The 20,935-nt window shown below is 41.1% G+C and overlaps 2 protein-coding genes across 3 annotated transcripts; both read right to left on the bottom strand.

The window, feature by feature from the left end:
• Positions 1-397: 397 nt before the first annotated feature.
• Positions 398-1,892, bottom strand: foxd5 (forkhead box D5). The gene has a single exon (XM_069138435.1). The coding sequence runs from the start codon at positions 1,758-1,760 to the stop codon at positions 612-614; it is 1,149 nt and encodes a 382-aa protein (XP_068994536.1). The 5' UTR covers positions 1,761-1,892; the 3' UTR covers positions 398-611.
• A 960-nt stretch (positions 1,893-2,852) lies between these two features.
• On the bottom strand, positions 2,853-20,576 carry cbwd (COBW domain containing). 2 transcript variants are annotated; one of them, XM_069138437.1, is made up of 16 exons: positions 20,412-20,576; positions 19,464-19,632; positions 19,218-19,304; positions 18,664-18,760; positions 17,972-18,063; positions 15,530-15,589; positions 14,570-14,607; positions 12,673-12,719; positions 11,972-12,058; positions 11,535-11,579; positions 10,922-10,978; positions 8,681-8,732; positions 4,354-4,422; positions 4,185-4,250; positions 3,925-4,051; positions 2,853-3,450 (listed from the first exon to the last, which is right to left on the bottom strand). In XM_069138437.1, exons 2-16 carry the CDS (start codon positions 19,576-19,578, stop codon positions 3,377-3,379), a joined length of 1,113 nt encoding a protein of 370 aa, XP_068994538.1. In that variant the 5' UTR covers positions 19,579-19,632; positions 20,412-20,576; the 3' UTR covers positions 2,853-3,376. The 2 variants fall into 2 exon arrangements, with proteins under 2 accessions (XP_068994538.1, XP_068994537.1); XM_069138436.1 differs by having other exon boundaries at positions 19,464-19,596.
• Positions 20,577-20,935: the final 359 nt, after the last annotated feature.

The following is a 20,935-nucleotide window of genomic DNA, read 5'->3' as shown; positions in this document are numbered from 1 at the left end:
ATAATTTGTTGCAGACATGTCCGTGTCTCTTATACAACTCCGGACGTTTAATTTGTATAAAGAGGAAGAAGTGAAGAGCTTTATTTCTAAAAGTGTGCAATTCAAGTCTCATTAAGGGACTTAAGTTTAGAGTTTTATCATCCTTATTCATTCACTGGTTGGAAATTTATTTTGATGTTTAATTTGTAGTAGAAGTTTACCTTAATATTGAAATCTTATCGCCAACACGTTGAGGTAAAAACTTTCAGTTTTTATTCTCTTCTTCTTAATCACAAGTTTCCGATCAGAGAAGAAATCCTTTCAGGTGTTCTAGTTTAACTGTCATTGATATAGACCCATTCTTCTTTTGTAAGTTCAAAACGACCGACATCATCACACAAACAGCAAATGTATTATCAGACATTTATTTTGACACATTATAATAAAAACATTTATCAATGCGGTTTTTCACTGAAGCGACTTAACAAATATATTACCACTGATCTTATTTACATTGCTTTCAGCGCACATAAATATCATGCAATTAAAATATTTCTTTAAGAAATGAACTACACCTACGTATCTTCACATTGCATCAAACAGACAGACACTGTAAGGTATCAGGTAAGGCTTCAGCAGCGAGGGTAAGAGAGTCTGAGGCGCTCATTTATTAAAGGCATGGGAGGAGGGCAGAACGGAGTCCTTGAGGGCTGCAGGAGCGTCGGGACCAAACAGGCAGCAGGGCCCGACATGTAAAGGTGGCCGTATCTAAGAGCGCTGTGATGGCTTTGCTGTGGACTCATAGGTGAGGGTCTGCTCATGATGCTATCGATGCTGAATGAGCACTTTGCCTGAGGGCCAGGCTTTGGCTCAGCGGCTTTTGTTGCGCACTGCTGTGCTCTGAAGTCTTTAGGCCCACTGCACTTCCCGTGGCTGTTCAGAGTTTGTGGTAAAAGGTGGTAGGAAGAAGGAGGCATCATGATGCAATCCTGCAGGGGCATGTACCGAATAGGCGCAGCGGGTGTGTGGCTTACCTGGCCCCGTACACCATAGGGTTGCCCGTACGGCCGGTAGCAGTTCAAGCTGGAATAAAACACGAGTCCGTCTTTGCCGAACTCGGGCTGGTTCCTCTTGAACCGCTTCCTTCGGCGAAGGAAGCTGCCGTTGTCGAACATGTCCTCGGAGGCAGGATCCAGAGACCAGTAGTTACCTTTGCCCGGATTTCCAGGCTCCCTTGGGATCTTGATGAAGCAGTCATTGAGGGAGAGGTTGTGCCTGATCGAGTTCTGCCAAGCAGGGAACTTGTCTCTGTAGTAGGGAAACTTGTTGCTGATGAAGTCACAGATGCCACTCAGCGTCAGCTTCTTCAGTGGGCTCTGCAGGATGGCCATGGTGATGAGGGCGATGTAGGAGTATGGGGGCTTTACCGAGCTGTTCTGGGCTTTCCTGGACGACGGTGCGTCTGCGCAGAAACTGCTCTCGCTTTCTCCCGAGGACTCTGGCTCTGAAGAGTCAAACTCAGCACCAGATTCTCCTGAGGAACCGGGATCGGCGGAGCACTCATTTTGATATAACCGCGCGTGGACAGGATCATCCTCACCCACTATGTCGATCTCATCGCCCTCTTGAAGCAATCCAGCGTGTTGTGACGCTTCAAATTCACTGGAGAGAGTCATGATCACGCGCAGAATGTTCAAAAACGCGTAAAAACTCGACTGTGCCAAAGAGGCCTGAATGATTTGCTGTGCGTAAAAAAAAACCTTTCGTGCGTAAAAGCGCATCTATCGTCTGGTTCTTCCTAAACCATGTGTTCGAGCTGTTTGCTGTAGTAGTGAGAGCCGAGGCATTTTATCCTTGAAGGCTGCTGCCCTGCAGGCCAGTCCCATTAACCCTCCGGACCTATCAGAGTTGCCCCTCACCGCGGGGCGCCACAGCAAGCAAACAGATAGGGAGGGGGGATGCGCGCAAGGCCCATTCATACCTAGAAAGCACATGGATGGTTGTTAGTTGAATTTTTTTTTTTTTTTTTTTTTTTATAAAATATAAATATTTCTATGCGATTTATTTGATTTAAAAATGGTTGAAATGAGGCCAATCACAAAATTATATCAAATAAAATGCGCCAAAAAATTTACCCATTCCTACCTAAAGTGTTTTCATCATGATTATTATTTTTGCATCCCTGAATTAAACACATTAACGGCGACTAATTTAAGGAGGTTCGCCTCTCTGGCGGTCCCTGAGATACTAAAACAAACACATTTTTGATATTATAAATTGTACAGCAGCAGTCAGTGGTTGGATGTTCATGGGAATTTTAACACCACGCCTAACACGTGATAAGAAACCAAGTGTTTCCAAACCTTGAAAGCCGCCGCGGGTTCGTTTAGTTTGCCACCTCTGGATGCCCGCAGGTGGCGTGACCATGAAAATGGCCGTCGTAGGGCTTCCCGCAGCCAGCGGAGAAAAGAGGAAAAACTCCCCTAAACGAGGTCATCAGCATCAGAATCGAGTAGGAAACGGCTCAGCTGCACAGTGCGCTCTTTGCTATCGGCTCAGCTTGGCTTTACGACCGGGATGAATAAGTAGAGCCATCCTCAAAGCAAACCGGTCCAATAGCGGATATGTGCTAAACCTTGCCGCTAAAACATCTCCATTGCAAATGACCACGTTGGGAAAACTCCACCTATTTCTTCACCTGACAGGGCCTACTGTGTGTGCCTGCACTTTGTGTGTGAGAGAAAGAGGTGGTTCTCACATGACTACCAATGAAAGCTTAAATAACACCAAAAAACGGTAGAGTGACTGCAATTTGTCAACAATTAGAACTGTTACATTGTTTAAGTATAACAGAAAATCTATACAGTACCATGTTCAAAGAAAAAACTTTTTTTATTCTGAATAATTAAAAAATACAGGGCTTTAAAAAGGTCAGAAACATGAGCAGGGCTACTTCATTTATTAAAGTACAATCATGTACCACACTTGATACAGTAGGAGCATCACTAAAACTGCAGATTTTATAAAGCCATCTTTGCATTTTTAAAAATGAAATGTTTTGATAAAAACTTTTGGACCTTTGCTACATGTTTGTGTGTGCAGTCATTCATAATTTTATTACAGGTTATTTATTAAGGTCATGTTTGGTGATTTTCCATCGTCAGGAGCACATCAAACACTCTTGAAGCTTTTAAAGCAGGTTGTGATCATTATCACAATTTGAAACTATTGCACGGACTACTGCAGTTACCTTCAGCCATCCTCTGACGTACCTCATCCTCATGGAGAGAAGGAATGAATGTCTGAAAGACAACCTCAGAGTTATGGATGGCCAGTGCCACAACATTTGCTCCAGGATCAACCGTTTTTGATGTGAAGAGGAGAGCGGAGCTATTAGCTAATTCTTCTCTGTGCCCAGCACCACTGTAGAAGTGAACCGTTCCTGCAGAACGTCCTTGTCCAGGTTTCTGCCTGCAAACAGAGTAAAGACAAAAGTGAGCATCAACACAGCATGGCTTTATGCTCACACACGCAGATATAGATGTGCTGCAAATTTAACATGATTGCTTTTCCAGTTCAACTAAACTCAACTGAACATGGTTTCTGTTTTCCGTAGCAAAGTATATGGGGCATTTACAGGAAATTGAGATTATGGACCCATAAAATAATGCATTATCTAAAAAACTATGCTGCAGGATTACAGCCAAGAAGTTTGTCAAGAATTTAGAATCAGAAAACAACTTTAAAGTTGTCAATAATATTAATGACCAACCTGTACAAAGTAAATATTAGCACAGAGACTGCTTAACAAAAATGTAATAGAGGGACGTAAATAGAAGCCATTTTGATTAGTGTCATGCATCTCATCGCATTGGCTGCCTTCACAGTGGTATACAAAAACTGCGTAAACACAAATAAAATATGTGTACATGTGTGTGTCCTCACCTATAAAGACCAGCCGGTTGATGTGCGGGTTCTCCTCCCAAAGCTGTGGAGTCTCATTCAGCTCGTACAGCTCGTGCACCCCCTGCAGCATAACTTGGTGTGCTTTACCTGTAAATGATACTATGCCCTAAAAACACACATGTCACGAGTGACACGTTAACCTCCACAGAAAGAAGCATTTGGAACTGATTAATACAGATAATAAAGCTGGTGTTATTGATTGCTGCTGCCACAGGGGTGTCTATTGTGCTCTGCTGTACCTTTAACCGGATGACAGTCATGGGTTGCCCTTCTTTGTTACAGAACATCTTTTCCCATAGGAGATCCTGAGACAATGGAAAATGGGTGTTTACTTTTCAAAAGGACTTTATTGTATTAGAGCTAATTAGCAATGGCAGCAGGGATGTGAATGACGCAGAGTGTCTTTACTTGAATGAAGGCATTCAAGGCGTCCTCAGACAGATCTCCAGTCACTTCAAATGTCACAGTTAAAATACTCTGAGGAAGAAACACAAAATATCATGACAAAAGAAATTTGACATTTTCTGGTAAGGTGATGTCAGTCTCCAAAATTTTTCACATGTTGGCATACCATAAAATAACATGTTGAAAGCAAGATTTAAAGAATACAAAATACAATACAAAGATCTTTGAATGCAGTGGAGAGATTAGTTCGTCGTCAGAGACATGTCGCAAAAAGTTCAATATTTTCTGATGAAATGTGGTTTGGTGGACGTATAAAGTACATAAAAAATACCACAAATTACATTCAAGTACGATTAAGTGTATTTACATTCACCAATGCTTTAATTTTTTGAGATTCATATTTTCATTCCCTGAGGAAAACTGGTGACATTTACTTAAAACACATTTTCACGTCACATATTTTCAGTTTACTGAAACTAGCAGTCATAATGAATGCTAAATAAAAAAAAAAAGAAGAAGTGTTTTTTACACTCCCAGCTGATGACTTTATCAATGAACGTGTCAAAAACCACAACTGGCACCTGCAACCAAGCAACACCATCCCCTTTTTATCTGCCCCCCCCCCCCACCCCCTCCCACACACAGACACAGACACAGACACACAGACCCTCCTCTCAATACTTCCTTACTGCATGAAAAAGGGCACTTTACAGATATTTGGGGGTTTTGTGTTGAAGTGTTAAGTCTACACACTTCCTTGTCATTTCGTATAACAACGGAAAAACAGCATTCTAATTTACATGAAAAGAGAAACATGAGGGCGGAGCGGTTTCAGTGTGTGGAGGGTCTGAAGGACAGTTGAGCTTAATGCGGGGAACTGATGTTCTTCAGTGGGCTCTGCAGGATGGCCATGGTGATGAGGGCGATGTAGGAGTATGGGGGCTTTACCGAGCTGTTCTGGGCTTTCCTGGACGACGGTGCGTCTGCGCAGAAACTGCTCTCGCTTTCTCCCGAGGACTCTGGCTCTGAAGAGTCAAACTCAGCACCAGATTCTCCTGAGGAACCGGGATCGGTGGTGCACTCATTTTGATATAACCGCGCGTGGACAGGATCATCCTCACCCACTATGTCGATCTCATCGCCCTCTTGAAGCAATCCAGCGTGTTGTGACGCTTCAAATTCACTGGAGAGAGTCATGATCACGCGCAGAATGTTCAAAAACGCGTAAAAACTCGACTGTGCCAAAGAGGCCTGAATGGTTTGCTGTGCGTAAAAACCCCTTTCGTGCGTAAAAGCGCATCAATCGTCTGGTTCTTCCTAAACCATGTGTTCTTGACCCTCACCAGTCTGGTTTCAAGGCAGGCCACTCAACAGAGACGGCCCTCCTTGCAGTCTCTGAGCAGCTCCACAATGCTAGAGCAGCCTCTCTCTCCTCTGTCCTGATCCTTCTAGACTTTTCTGCTGCATTTGACACAGTGAACCACCAGATCCTTATTTCTTCCCTTCAGGACCTCAGTGTCTCAGGCTCTGCTCTCTCCCTGTTCTCATCGTCCCTCAATGACCGCACCTACCGGGTAACTTGGAGAGGATCTGTGTCTGAACCTTGTCCTCTCACTACTGGTGTCCCTCAAGGCTCCGTCCTGGGTCCCCTCCTCTTCTCTCTGTACACCAACTCTCTCGGCTCTGTCATTCACTCGCATGGCTTTTCCTACCGCAGCTATGCTGATGACACCCAACTAATCCTCTCTTTTCCCCGATCTGAAACACAGGTAGCCGCACGAATCTCTGCCTGTCTGACTGACATCTCTCAGTGGATGTCCACACAACACCTGAAAATCAACCTCGACAAGACCGAACTGCTCTTCCTTCCAGGGAAAGATTCTCCCACCCTCGACCTGACTACTACCTTGGACAACTCTGTGTTATCCCCGACCCTGACTGCTAAGAACCTCGGCGTGACACTCGACAGTCAACTCTCTCTTACTGCCAACATTACTGCAACGACGCGTTCCTGTAGATACATGCTGCACAACATCAGGAGAATACGTCCTTTTCTCAATCAGAAGGCGACACAGGTTCTGGTCCAGGCTCTGGTCATCTCACGCCTAGACTACTGTAACTCCCTCCTGGCAGGTCTACCTGTTAGTGCCATCCGTCCTCTGCAGCTCATCCAGAATGTCGCAGCTCGACTGGTCTTTAACCTCCCGAAATTCACTCCCACTACTCCGCTCCTCCGCTCCCTTCACTGGTTACCAGTAGCCGCCCGCATCTGTTTCAAAACATTGGTACTTGCGTACCGCACTGCGAACAGATCGGGTCCAGTCTACATCCAGGACATGGTCCAACCCTACATCCCAGCCCGCTCACTCCGCTCTGCTTCAATCAATCGGCTTGTTGCTCCCTCGCTGTGAGCTAAACACTCTACAAAATCACGACTGTTTGCTGTCTTGGCTCCTAAATGGTGGAATGAGCTCCCCACGACATCAGGACAGCGGAAACTCTGTACATCTTCCACCGCAAACTAAAAACACACCTCTTCAGACTTTACCTTGAATAGTAGAACTTTAGTAGCGCTTAAAATGGCACTTACTGATAGCACTTTGTAGTTGGCTTTCTTGAAGAAATTGTATTTTCTTGATTCTTGTCGTTCTGGGTTTTGAACCCTCATGGTTGAAATGCACTTATTGTAAGTCGCTTTGGATAAAAGCGTCAGCTAAATGAAATGTAATGTAATGTGTTCAAGCTGTTTGCTGTAGTAGTGAGAACTGAGGCATTTTATTCTTGAAGGCTGCTGCCCTGCAGGCCAGTCCCATTAACCCTCCGGACCTATCAGAGTTGGCCCTCTGATAGGTAAGGTGATGTCAGTCTCCAACATTTTTCACATGTTGGCATATCATAAAATAACATGTTGAAAGCAAGATTTAAAGAATACACAATACAATACAATACAAAGATCTTTGAATGCAGTGGAGAAATTAGTTCGTCATCAGAGAAATGTCGCAAAAAGTTCAATATTTTCTGATGAAATGTGGTTTAGTGGACGTATAAAGTACATAAAAAGTACCTCAAATTACATTCAAGTACGATTAAGTGTATTTACATTCAGCAATGCTTTAATTTTTTGAGATTCATATTTTCATTCCCTGAGGAAAACTGGTGACATTTACTTAAAACACATTTTCACGTCACATATTTTCAGTTTACTGAAACTAGCAGTCATAATGAATGCTAAATAAAAAAAAAAAAAAAAGAAGTGTTTTTTACACTCCCAGCTGATGACTTTGTCAATGAACGTGTCAAAAACCACAACTGGCACCTGCAACCAAGCAACTATTTATCTACCCCCCCCACACACACACACAGTCCCTCCTCTCAATACTTCCTTACTGCATGAAAAAGGGCACTTTACAGATATTTGGGGGTTTTGTGTTGAAGTGTTAAGGCTACACACTTCCTTGTCATTTCGTATAACAACGGAAAAACAGCATTCTAATTTACATGAAAAGAGCAACATGAGGGCGGAGCGGTTTCAGTGTGTGAGTGTGGGGAGGGTCTGAAGGACAGTTGAGCTTAATGCGGGAAAAGGAACCCGAGAGAAAACAGACAACAATGCCGTTATTTACCCACACAAATAACCCTCATCTCTCCTCATCCTGTGATAAAAGTTTATGGGGATAAAGCATGACTGAAAACAATATGAGGCCTGATTGCTGCCAGGAGTCCTTTGGTCTAATACCTGATGAAAACATCCACAGAAATAGTTTGGAAACTAATCATGGAAGAAACAGTTTAACAGACTGATATCTCCATTTAAAATAAGTTGACTTCATGGATCCCTGGATATTGAAGATTATATTATATATATATCATTATATTATATATTATATCTCCCATAAAACAGCATACGAAACTCATTTTCAAAATGCCGTACTCAACTGAAAACAACCCTAAAGCCACAACATGCAGCCAAGACTCGCATCGGTCTAGCCAACAAGCAGTCAACGTAAGTCGAGAGGGGTTCAATGTCTGGGAATATGACCCAGTCTGGGTCTATTTGTGATGTAACTAGAAAACATCAAAAGCCTCAAGTTGATCTCAACACAAAAAGCAAAGTATGGGAGGGAGTTTTCACTTCAGTGTTACAGCCTGGGGGAATGCGAGGCAGTTTTAGCCTGAGGAGAATGCATCCTCCTTTATTCTGTAGGAAATGATGTGTGGAAATAAATTAGCAAGCAAAACAAGAAAAAAAACAACCTTAGGAGGTGCACAAAGAGTAAGTGCAGGGAATAAATACAATTGAAACAGCTCAGAGCACAAACATCAATACTACCTTGTCGAGATGTGGGGTTGTAGTTTTCACGAGCTGGAGCTTCTCTGTAAGACTTTAAGATGAAAAGAATATTAAAAACTATTTTCTTAAGTTTCACTCAACAAATGAGACTCAATTTCACTTAAGAAAAATTGAAAGATGATCATGGTGCGGATTTATTTAAAAAATATTTAACTTCAAAGTCAGAATTTGAGACAGTTTGTGTGTGTCCAAAAGTATCTGTCGGCTGCAGTACAACAATACTTTTTCAAGATAGACTCAATACGTATTGTTATGTTGAGTCTTCTTTTTATTATTTCTGGAGTTGCATTTACAGTTTGTATCAGTAAAAAAAAGTTGGCACAATAATGACAGTGTGAGCTCTCTCTTCAGGCCACAGATGTTAACAATCTTTTGGTATTAGTGTAAATAACTTACTGCTTCTGATTTAGAATAGTTATTCATATGGTTTTGTCTTGGAAAAAAGTGCCCTTTTATCCGATGCAACATCAGATAAAACAAGAAGAGTCACAAGATCAATAACAGTTTAGAAAAGTAGAAAAAGCATTTCTGCCACACAACAGCGTGGGAATGGTGAGTTACTGGGTGATGTTAGTTCTGCAAAATACTGTTTTGATTTAATTGGTCACAACTAATAGACATAAGCAACCACAGATGAAAGTTTACAAGTAGACACAGTTTTGTTTTTAGGGCTCACACATCAAATAAGTTGTGAATCCCTGTTTTAAACATGAAACTACTGTACTGTTCAACTGTTCACTATTTATGTTGTTTATCTGTAATTTATGGTCACTGCCGTCTTTTGTTTTATTATTAGGGAAGCTTTCCTGGTTAAATAAAGGTTTAAAAAAACAAGCTGAGCTTCTTATTACTTCCAGCCATGTCCTTTGTCTTTTTTGCAAAAGAAGAGTGGACTTATACAGGGTTTTTTTTCTTTGTGTTTAATCTCACACTATTTTACACTGTATGCTGTATCAGTGCTTAATGACACAACTCTAAATGGACTTGCAAAGACTTTAGAAATGGCAATTAAATCCTACAGAACTCCCACCACCACCCCCAAACAAACTATAGCCCTTGTTCCCCCTCTTCTCCCTGACCTCACAAGGAGGCTAAATGTTGTGTCCAGCTGCTTGAGCCCCGCGTGCTGTTAGTACCACACAGGCAGAGCGGCGGGGGGCCGCTTCAAACAGCCAGCATGGGATTGGAGGGGAGGAGGGGCCGCGACTCTCAAAGGCACAGGGAAAGGAGTTATCTGTTGGGACAAGGGGAACTCCTCGGGAGCCAGTGGACACACACAGCTCTAATCCTCTGCAGCTGGACCAGAGACACTGACTCGGGGCATGTAAGAGAGCTTTAACACGGCGGCCGGTTCATTCACATGAAGGGATGAACACCGACTCTATTCATGAGAATCACATTCTACAGGAGACACAATATGATGACCGTCCTGTGGTGTAACAGAGGGATGCTCAATGAAAGAGTCTGTTAATTAGAGAGAAACATGGACAGCAACAGTATCAAAGACTTCTGGGGAAACAGTTCACACTAACTAGAAACAAAAGCTTCAACAGAATCAGATAAGGTTTTAATCTTCCACCAAAAGTTTTTGAAGACACTGACACTTTTATTCGTGTACACACCTGTACGACACATACGGCATGTCAAGCAACAAGTTATGATAAGTATGAGAAATTGCATTGAATAAATTCCAAACAAATGCAGAAGCACATTCATTTTTCTGCTGTAATGTAACTTTTAAGCAGTGATTATTTCTGCTTGTAAAAAAATGTAAGGTGTCCATATAAAAACTGTTGAAATCATCACTCAATATTAAAAATGTAATTATAATATCATGAGATGTGTCATTGTAAAATGACTTAATCTCCAGAACAGAAATATTGGTATAAGCTTTAAAAGAATGTCCACTTTGGGTTTTATTTTGAAAATCAGTTTCTTGACATAAAGTTACAATAATGATGTTGCATGTACTTCTGTTACTGAAGGCCATAAATGTGAAATGTCCTCAACAAAACAATGATATCAAACTTTAAAAGAGGGGCAGTGTACTGCATCTGTCAGCTGTGTTTCATATGTGCATATTAACATAAATAATTACACTAATAGCAGTCGTTGATTTTCACATCAGTTTCTTGTAACTAAATAATTTTTATAACACAACCAAAGAATGAATGAAATTTGAATACATAAAACTTCAATGAGAAAAAAAACCCAACTCACTTTACTCCGTCCTTACTGTCGAAAGAATGCAGATCCAGCACCTCAGAGAGATCCACCCTGCGAGAGAAGATCAACATTTAAATTCCAACCACATCAAAGTGAAAAGTAAATCAGGCCAGAAATGTCTGCTTTTGCCACAAACTAACATTGCAGGTAACCCGTTGAAGTGACTCAAACAAAAAGTTTGGGTAATGTTTTTTCAATTAACCCCTAGATGCATGGTGTCTTTGATCTGCGCACCAGGTTCTGAACTCTGTCGGAGGGCAAAGCAACACACCCAGACCTTTCATACACACCGCTTGTGTTAGCCAGATGCTACCTGGGTTCTATAACACACAACATGCTAACACTGAGGGTGTATGCACACAAGATCTGGGGGTCAGAGAGCACAGACTTGTGGGTAACTGGAGACCATTGAAGGTCTAGTGTTTACTCAGTGTGTTTGTATAAGCACGTGTGTCTCTGGAGCAATGTCATGCTTGAACCGCTTCATCTTTGATACAAAGATCTGAGCAGTAGTTACAGTAAACACGGCAGGATGGCCACAGAGAAGCTACTTAACCGTATCTCACAAAATGATCACTTTTATGTGTTGATAAAAAAAACTACTTACTTTGATCTCTGAGTTTCTAAAATCTTGACAAGACCATTTATAGACCTGAAGGGAAAGAAAACACAAATCAGCCTCAGATTTACTTAGGCTTCAGCCAAACAAATAATTCTGTCTGTGTTTACACCTTGCCTCCACATTGCTCTTTCATTTTCTAACTCGTAAAACGGAATCTTTTGAAAATACTGCTGACCCCGATTTGGTTAAAAACTCAGGGGTTTTGGACTGTTATCAATAAAAGAGTTATAATAATCACCAAATATTAAAAAGCAAAGCTTATAGTAAAGGTAGGGTTGGCTGCTGTGAAAAAAAAACTTTGGGTGTTGCAACTTGGGTGATATAACGGTAGGGAAACCCCTGGTATTAATGAAGATGCAGCCTTACACATGCCCTCTACTGATGCCTCAGATGATATGCAGTATAAAACATGGGATGTTGACCTGACAGTGTCTCTGACTTGGTTTAATTCGTCCTCATTCACCAGGTCTGTCTTGTTGATAATGGTCAGGTCAGCAACAGCAATCTGTCTGAAAAGACAACATAGTGTTTACATGACGTGAACTTGCTCTTCAACAATCTGCACCAACAACAGAGAAAAATTCAGGATGACGTAGCCTTGTCAAATTGTTATTTGTTTATTAAATCCAATTAAGTCAACCCAAACTCTAATTTCCAACTGTATGTATTTATGTTTAGAAGTCTTAATGGGTGGCAGAGGGAAACGCGTGCCGAACTCAAACGCAGCTGAGGACTGCTTAGTTTAGAGGTGAAAACACAAACAAAGACCAAGAATGCAAAGGGTCATGCTGCAACTGGTCTTTTTTTCATCATTTGTTCAACAACAACACAACACAGCTGCTGGAGGAGACAAACTGAGAGACGAGACGAGTGGCAACAGTCCACAGCAAGCTACGAAACCTGGTGTAGTTAAAGAAATAGTTCAGCATTTTGGGAAATATGTTTACTGGCTTTCTGTACTTAAGTATAGTAAATATAAAGTTACTACCATCGGCTTATCACATAGACTGGCTCTGTCCAAAGTTAACAATACACAAGCAGCATCTCAAAAGATCACAAATCAATCACAAATAATAATTTTTATATAATCCATCACAAAAAAATAATAACAAAAAATAAATACCTGGCTGCTTCATTGACGAGTCCATCTGCTTTTTCCTCTATCAGTTGCTACGAAAAATGGACATAACTTACACTTGCAACCACAATATGACAACGATGAGCATGGTTTTGAAATAAATATCAGGAAATAACCAACCCAAAATGTGAAAAGTGATAAAAGAAAGGCCTGTATTTTGATCTCAGTGAACTAAGTGACTTTCTTAACACATGAAACCACAGGAGATCACTTTTCATTTTCTGTTTGAGTCCTGTGCTTCCTCTGGGGACGCTGCATTTTCCCAAAACAGTTTAATATGTAAGAGCATACAGTGCAGGAGGTGTTAATCAGGGTCCTGACCCCTGAGTGTCAATCTGACATGAATCTGTCACTGTCTGAATCCCCACAGCTTTATCTCTGAAGGCTTCAATGACAAAAATGTATTAAATAAAAGTTAATGGAATGGCCGATTGGTGCTTTTATCCAACAACCTCTGCACCAAGAGGAAAAGGCCTTTCAGAGGGTGTGCGGACAAGGGCAGATAAGATGTGGATATAGTTTTAGACAGATATTTGATGGGACAGATGAGAGAGGGGAGGCAGGTGAGTGGATGTGACAGTCCCATTACAACGGTCACATCTTTGATATCAATTACCCCATTCACTATGAGTTACATCCTCTCCTTCAGTCTGTCATGAATCCCTTCATCTTGCCTCTCTGCGCTCTGAGGACAGAGCAGCACCTATAGGCCAAGGAATGTGTCACCTCACCGAGCATGACACCTTCAAATTAGAGCCCATTATTTCGGTGTCACTTCGCCTGTTCTTTTTAAATACCACAGATAGAGCAGGACGTGTCTGAGGCCCGTTTTACACAGAGGTCCAGCAATACTGCCATAAAGAAGACCTTTCATTACGCCGTTTTTTCTGTTTTACACAAACATATTCAGCCCCAGTGTGGGATTTGTAGATAGCATGCCAGCGGTCTGGAATCAGAAACGTGATGTGACAGTGTCAATGTCTATTCCCATGCCATGCCGGCTCATGAAGCCCGTGTATAAGGGAGATTCAGCTCTGACTACCTTCTCTGCCAGCTTTATAGCGGAACAACAATGTATTGTTGGCAACAATATGATTAATTGTGAGTTCAGGAAAATTGGAATCGGGAGAAGTTTCCATTTGGGAATGTCCCACTTTCTAGCTGAGAGCCTTATTACGAAGAAAACAAACAGGCAACATGGTCGCCCCAGAAAAACGTCTCTATTTCTGTTATCAGAATACAGAAAAGTGAGAAACAACCTCGTCATCATCTATTAGAACCAACACAAGGACTAACTGTAGCTCAGGAGGTCAATATTATATGTGCACTACATTTCTACACATCTTGATGTCCTCTTAACACTAGTACCAAACCATGCAGGTAGGCTACCCAAGTCTGGCTATTGCACCTTATTTTCAGAGTAGGTATAATTTTTCCTTTTACCAGAAACGCTGCCATGTCAAGTGTTATCAAACCAACTCCTCTGAGCTTTCAAAAACTTCCCACTTTCCTGGCGAGATATTCCTCATTCAACAGGCGTTCAGATGTATTCTCCCACTACCCAGTTGCTCATTAACGCACCACTAGGCTGCAACTGCTACTTCAATACTATATAATGTTCTGATAATAGTTTTGATTAATTATCATTCAGACTGTATTTGGAGTCAATCATGATTTCCTGCAGTCCAAGGTGACAACTTTTAACCAGCCCAAAACCCAAAAGTGTTTAATTCAAGTTGTTCTTTGAAGAGCCGGAATCACTAAATGTAGAGCATTTGAAATTGTTAAATAGTTTCCTGTCGATCATCTCATCCATTTTGACTCACTGTTTTAGCATGAAATATATACATATACAAATATATACATATTTTTCATCACATACCTGTAGTCCGTACTTGGCATCAATGACAGTGACAATGCCTAGAAACAAACACACCAGATATTGAGGATAAGTGGATCAAAGGCAGCACCACAACTTGTGTCAAATTCTGTCTGTCTGACATATTTAAAAGAAAACTTTTGGTCTTCTAGGCTGTCACAACAGAGCGGACAGCTGAGTATTTATTGTGAGGAGCAAGACGCCATTCATTCAAAACACACACATACCACTACAGCAGATAAATAAATAAGCAAATATGACACCCCTACTGACAAGACAGACACCATTTGGGCAACTCAGATGAAATGTTGTTCAATATTGTAGTGTGATGGGAGCTTTTACAGGCTCAAAGTAAGCCCGTTGAGAGTATCTTAGTTCCAGAAAGAAATGGTTTATTTCCACAGGTTAAATGACAGTAAAATGGACCAGAGGGGCCTGCATTAATGTGGACCTTTAATAATATTGGCCCGACGACATGTACTAATGCTAATTAATGGAAAACTTGAGCTATGCTGGAACTTTCTGTTAATTGGTCCTACAGTACAGGAGTTAAAGGACCAGTAAATAGGATTTAGTGGCATCTACTGGTGAGGCAGCATATTGCGACCAACTGAATATCCTCCCTGGCCCAGGTGTGTAGGAGATACAGTGGCCTTCGGCTAATGTGAAAACATGAAAGGCCCTCTCTAGTGCCAGTGTTTGGTTTGTCCATTCTGGGATACTGTAGAAGAAATATGGCAGTGCAACATGGCGCACTCTATGTACATAAGAAGGGCTCACTGTCAGGTAATAAAAACCCAACAGGTCTTAGTTTCCAGTTGAAAACATTGATTATGAATATTACATTCCATTTCTGCCAGTGGATCCTCCTGAATACCACACACTACTCCTTTAAAGCCTTCAGCTCAAACAAATGCTATCACATGAAGGACAAAAAGTCACACATCATTACCAATCTCTTACCGTCCAAATAGATGTCGCTGCCAAGCTCTGCATCAACCCAGAACATGGAGGCCACAGCTCCTGCCAGAATAGATATGTCAGATAGAAATGACTGATGATGCAAAGTACATACAACTCAAAAATGTGTCAGAAGGATAAAAGTTGTTTCAGACAGTAACAGGCCATGTTGGTCTTTTTTCAATGTAACACTCTGGGCAGATATCAGAAACTTTTAATTTACAATCAATTATAACATAAAAATGTATGACAACTATTCTCATCTAATAAACATGCAATAATGAAATGTTTTCTTAGAAGTTTCTTAAATTAATGCAGGATTAAAAGATTATGGAAACTGGTTCTTATTTCTTTCTATAAATGTATATCTTTAGTGACATCCACATGTAAAGTCTGTGTGTTTTTAAATTCAGTAAAGTACTATTTTCAGCAACCTTGCATGCATTTCTCTGGTCTGGCTGAGCTCAGATAAAACCAATATCACAAGCCTTCAATAGTTTATGTCCTCCTGGTACATTTGGGTTGTTTCTATTTTCCTGCAGATACGGTTATTATAAGACCCTCTGTTACCATCCCAGCCACAGCTTGTTCACATAATGCACTTTTGTCAAACTGCCAAGTGAGAATAAGAAAGCATTGTAAATATTTGATGGAAGCGTAATGAAAACACTGTTTTTGAGTGGCATGTTTCACATAACTCATCCAACCTCTTCCTGAATGGAAGGACAGAATCCCCCGGGACTCTTTATGATTGACAGCAGTGCCAGAGCCAATGACAGACCTGTCCTCTTCGATAACAAGCCAATGACATGCCAGTGGAGTGAAGACAGCCCCAGTCTGAGCACGCTCTGTTGCTTCTGTCTGTGAAGCCAAGTGGTGTGTGTCTGCCCATGCCGCTACCTCCTGACACCTGTCACTTAGCGACACACCCCAATTGTCATACACTCGCCCTGTGATTCAAATTTCCTGATTCAAACCCGAGAGATTAACGGACAGTTCGAATTTTTTTTTTTATGCATGTTATTTTTTTTGGCTACCATTGGATGGGTCTGTCACTGCAACACGCGTCTGGTGTTCAATTAGTTACGAAATGTTGAACTTCTGATATGGGTTTCACAAAGTAATCAGCGGGGGCTTTAATCATTATTCATGCACATAAACAGAAAAAAGGCTCTGTGCTATTACTGAATCTATAAGTCATAAAGGCGTCATCCCTGAATGTTGGACCAGGACTGCTACCCGGTACTGTATATGGTAAAAATCATATTACTTAGGCTATATGAGGTCCTGAGTGGAAATGTTATACGTATTGAGGGCTAGGTATCGTTCTATACTGATAGCAGTACAGAGACATTGATTTTGATACCGGTTTCTGATTGATACTTATTTCAATACAAATTTTTACAAAAACTATTTCAAAGAAAATTGATACAATACAATTTACAGATGTTCCCTAAACGTCTCACACTCAGGCTATCGATGGACACCAGCTAAGAGCCTGTGCATCAGGAAGCTTCTAGTCTCCACTCATTTACTGCAGCTCACGCAACTCGGGTATATGACCAAAAATTTGTATGAAAATAGTGAAATAAGGTGTTGGAATGTAAGATTTACCGAACCTGACACCAAGTGATGTTATCTCAGTGGGTGTGGTTATCACAACGTGGCTCTCTGACGCTGATGAAATTTACAACTTAACTTGGGTAGGAAAATTTGGTACCAAGTTTCAAAGCATTTTTCAATACTTGAAAGCTTGTTGACAAGTTTGTATCCCCTTAAAATTTGGCCTCTTAAAGCAAAAATGTTGACATGGATACATGAAGACCCGTGTTTGCAATTACTTTAATTCTGTCTACCAAGCTGTCAATGGATGTGCAGAAGTTGGTCAGTCTTGACATGGTCCTTCTGGGAAGCTCTATTGATCACTTATTAAATCTGGTCTGACCCTGTTCTGTTACTCATCAGTATTGCTACCTTAAAAAAGTTACCTAATCATTGCCCTGTACATAAACTGTGTAAAATCACTTAAAACACTGCATTCCAGATTTCTGTTGCTGAGAAATGAAAACTATAAAACAACCAACCCCCAAAAACAGCAATTGTTAAGGGGATAATGTGAATTTAGTTATTCTTATTTATACTGCCAGCTGACTATGAAATGTGTGTACACTAGTGATGCACGTGTGTGTGTGTGTGTGTGTGTGTGGGGGGGGGGGGGGGGGGGGGGGGGGGGGAGGACTGGAGTAGCCAATTCACTTCATTGCCTCCAGCCCACAAACACACACACACACACCAGGAGAAACAGCTGCTGACTGAGATTTCACAGGAGAAAAATAACTGCCTATTTGCTTCCCAGGCCAGAGCTTGAAAAACCAGTGGTCTATAATCAAATACATATTTATATGAGAACTGATCCCTTTCTGACTTTGCAAAAGCTTACGTTACCTGGATCAGCGAGTCCCGTGGTTTCTAACAGGATGTAGTCAAACTTTCCTTTCTTCTCCATCAGGTTTTCAATAGCTTTAAGACCATTGTCCCTAAAAAAAAAGAAAAAAAGAAGGAATAACCATGATGATTAAAAATAGCATAGGCTTAACTCTTCAACACAAATTCAACAAGGCACCAACTTACATGTTGTCTATAGTAACAGTACAAACTGTAATATGCTGTAAATCCAGGATTTAATAACAGACAGGGTTAGCTTTATGAGGTCGTCAGCTGGAGCTTTTCCAACCGTCTTAGAGGAGCTCCTACACATGCTGAGCACTTGTTGGCAGTTTGTCCTTCACACTGCCATCAAACCCAACCCAAACCATCTCAACTGGGTTCTGGTTGGGTGATTGTGGAGGCCAGGCCATCTGATGCTGCCCTCCATCACCCTGCTTCTTTGGAAATTATCCTTCACAAAGCCTGGACAAGTGTTTTGGTTTATTGCCCTCCTGAAAACGACGTTTGCTGCAGAACATTGTGGTAACCAGGCTCCTCATCTCCTCCTCAGTGCGTCATGGTGGGAGCCACACATGCCGATACAAACCATTCATCTTCCCAACCTCTCACAGTAAGAGCCAAAAATCTTTTTTTAAAATTTTATTCATTAATACTGTAATTTTAAATGGGCTATAGTTATTTTTACATACTTCACAGAGCAGCAGAGGCAGCCATTCCTCAGTTCCAGCCACTCCTCATACAGCTCTCCTGCCTGGCTCACTGCAAGGGACTTCTCAAGGGCGCTGCCTGTAGGGAGAGGAAGACGATCCAAGAACCATCAGAGAGAGGTTAGCTGATCCAGACTCAGCAATTTCTGTTAAAGATGCCAAATTACTGTATATTTGGCAATATCTATACAGATTTCAAAAAGCCAAATGTGAGGTTTTTAGACCACTTTAACAAAGTCAAACAAAATAGTAAATTGTCTAAACCAGCCTCTGCATAATTAAACATAAATGATACTGTAAATCAAACGTATTTTCTGTACCAGAGTTTGTGGATTTAAAAACTCTGGATACATGTTTTTTTCTATTCTAGTCAAAGTTTGTTACCATGCTGCTCTCTTGTGGAGAGCTGAGGAAATAACACAACAATAGTCAGCCTTGTACTAAGTTTATAGCACAAGGCATCTTTGTTTGGCATGAACCAAATCTGCTTAAACAGCTAATACTAGTGCTTTCTGTTAAGGACATGACCACTTTACCTTCTCCAAATTCATTGAGAATGACAGCAATCCGCTTCTTGTGTTGTTCCGTTAAGATGTAGTTCAGGAGTGTCGTTTTTCCAGCACCTATAGAAACAAACACATTAAAAACAATACGGGATAATATTGTTCATATCTTAATTTACTCATAATGTAAAGGAAGTGGAGTGAACTACACCCTGCTGACAAGTGTCTGAGACTATAATCTCCTTTGTAAGCTCATTAAATCTGTAACACAGAACTCACCAAGGTAGCCGGTGATGATGGTGACCGGTATCTGCCCTGCAGGACGACCAGGCTGGGTGTCGATGGGCACCAGCTCTGGGCAATCATCTTCTTCCTCCAGCATCATGCCATCCATGCCAGAAATGATGTTTGTCTACCAGCACACAAAGCGGATCTGATCTGATCTGATCTGAGGAACATGTGTTTTACTGTTGTCTTTAGTCTGCTTTTAATGTGTCAAACATTCAAAACACAAGCAAACAAGAAACACAAAGGACTCTGTACATACTGTATGTACATGTATGCACTCCAGGCATGTAGACATATAAAAAGGAGACACATTTAATGCATCGACATACGAGTATGATTGAATAAAAAGCAGAAGTATATGACTTGAAGTTCATGATGTGCCTGAAGGAAAGCATAAACAAAGCCATTAGAGCTACAACAGTTTGTCAACTAATTGATTCGGTGATCGACAGAAATTAACCACCGAATATTTTGATCGTTAATTGATTGTTTGATCAAATAAAATGAATGGATTAAAACAAAATACTTTACTTTGGTTGTGAACTTTTGGGTGAGACAAATGAATACTTTATAAGCTGCCTCTTGGGCTTTGGGAAACACTAGTAGACTAGCAGTAGGCTAAGTAGACAGTTAATCGATTAATCGAGAACATGATCGACAGATCAATCAATAGTGAAACTAATAGTTAGATCCAGCTCTCCATAGTTTACTCTCACATGCAGATGGATTTAATATTTGAAAATGATTTGTCAGTGCTACAGATGTTCGTAATGTTCAGCAAATAAATAGACTGAGGAACTCTGCAGAGAAGATCTTTCCAAGTCCAAACAACACGGACAACATAAAAGGATGATAACTTTCTCGCCACAGTATCAGCAGTTAGTACGAGATATCCACTGAATCAATAATCACCAACATGGACTCTCCCTCTCCTCTTACCTGCTCAGTCGTCACAACAGCAGATGAAGCTCCGATTTCCTTAAGTTACGAAAACTGTGAATAAATCACCCGACTGATTATCTAAAAATGGACAGATCGTCAAAGTCTAATCAATTAAAATGCTACCCTCCACCCTGCTGTTCTTTTGCGTTTGGACTGCGTGCCACACCATGGACAGTCCGTGGACATCCTGAGGCGGAGACAATGGTTCCGCTTTTATTTTAAACATTGGTTGAGACAGAAAGTACAACTCTTAAATAACAATCACATTCATATTAAAATTAACCAACGAAGCAGTGATGAGCAAATACAACTTTTCTGTGACAAATAAAAACATTAAAAAAAAAAAAGTGTTCTCAGAACGGACTGAATGTGTGAAGGTGTGATGACAGACGTCAACCACAAGATGGCGACAGAAAACTGTTTATGTCAGCAGTAAGCAATTCACACGCCCGCCTCAATTTACACAATGTAGCAGATGTTAATGCAGGAAACAAGCGATCAGAAATGACATCTTACAGTCG

This window comes from Embiotoca jacksoni, unplaced genomic scaffold, assembly GCF_022577435.1.
Source record: "Embiotoca jacksoni isolate LCO1_2020_lvr unplaced genomic scaffold, fEmbJac1.0.p SCAF_8, whole genome shotgun sequence".
Lineage (NCBI taxonomy): Eukaryota > Metazoa > Chordata > Actinopteri > Embiotocidae > Embiotoca > Embiotoca jacksoni.
The sequence above is the reverse complement of the archived record's forward strand: the minus strand, read 5'-3'. Positions and strand labels throughout refer to the sequence as shown.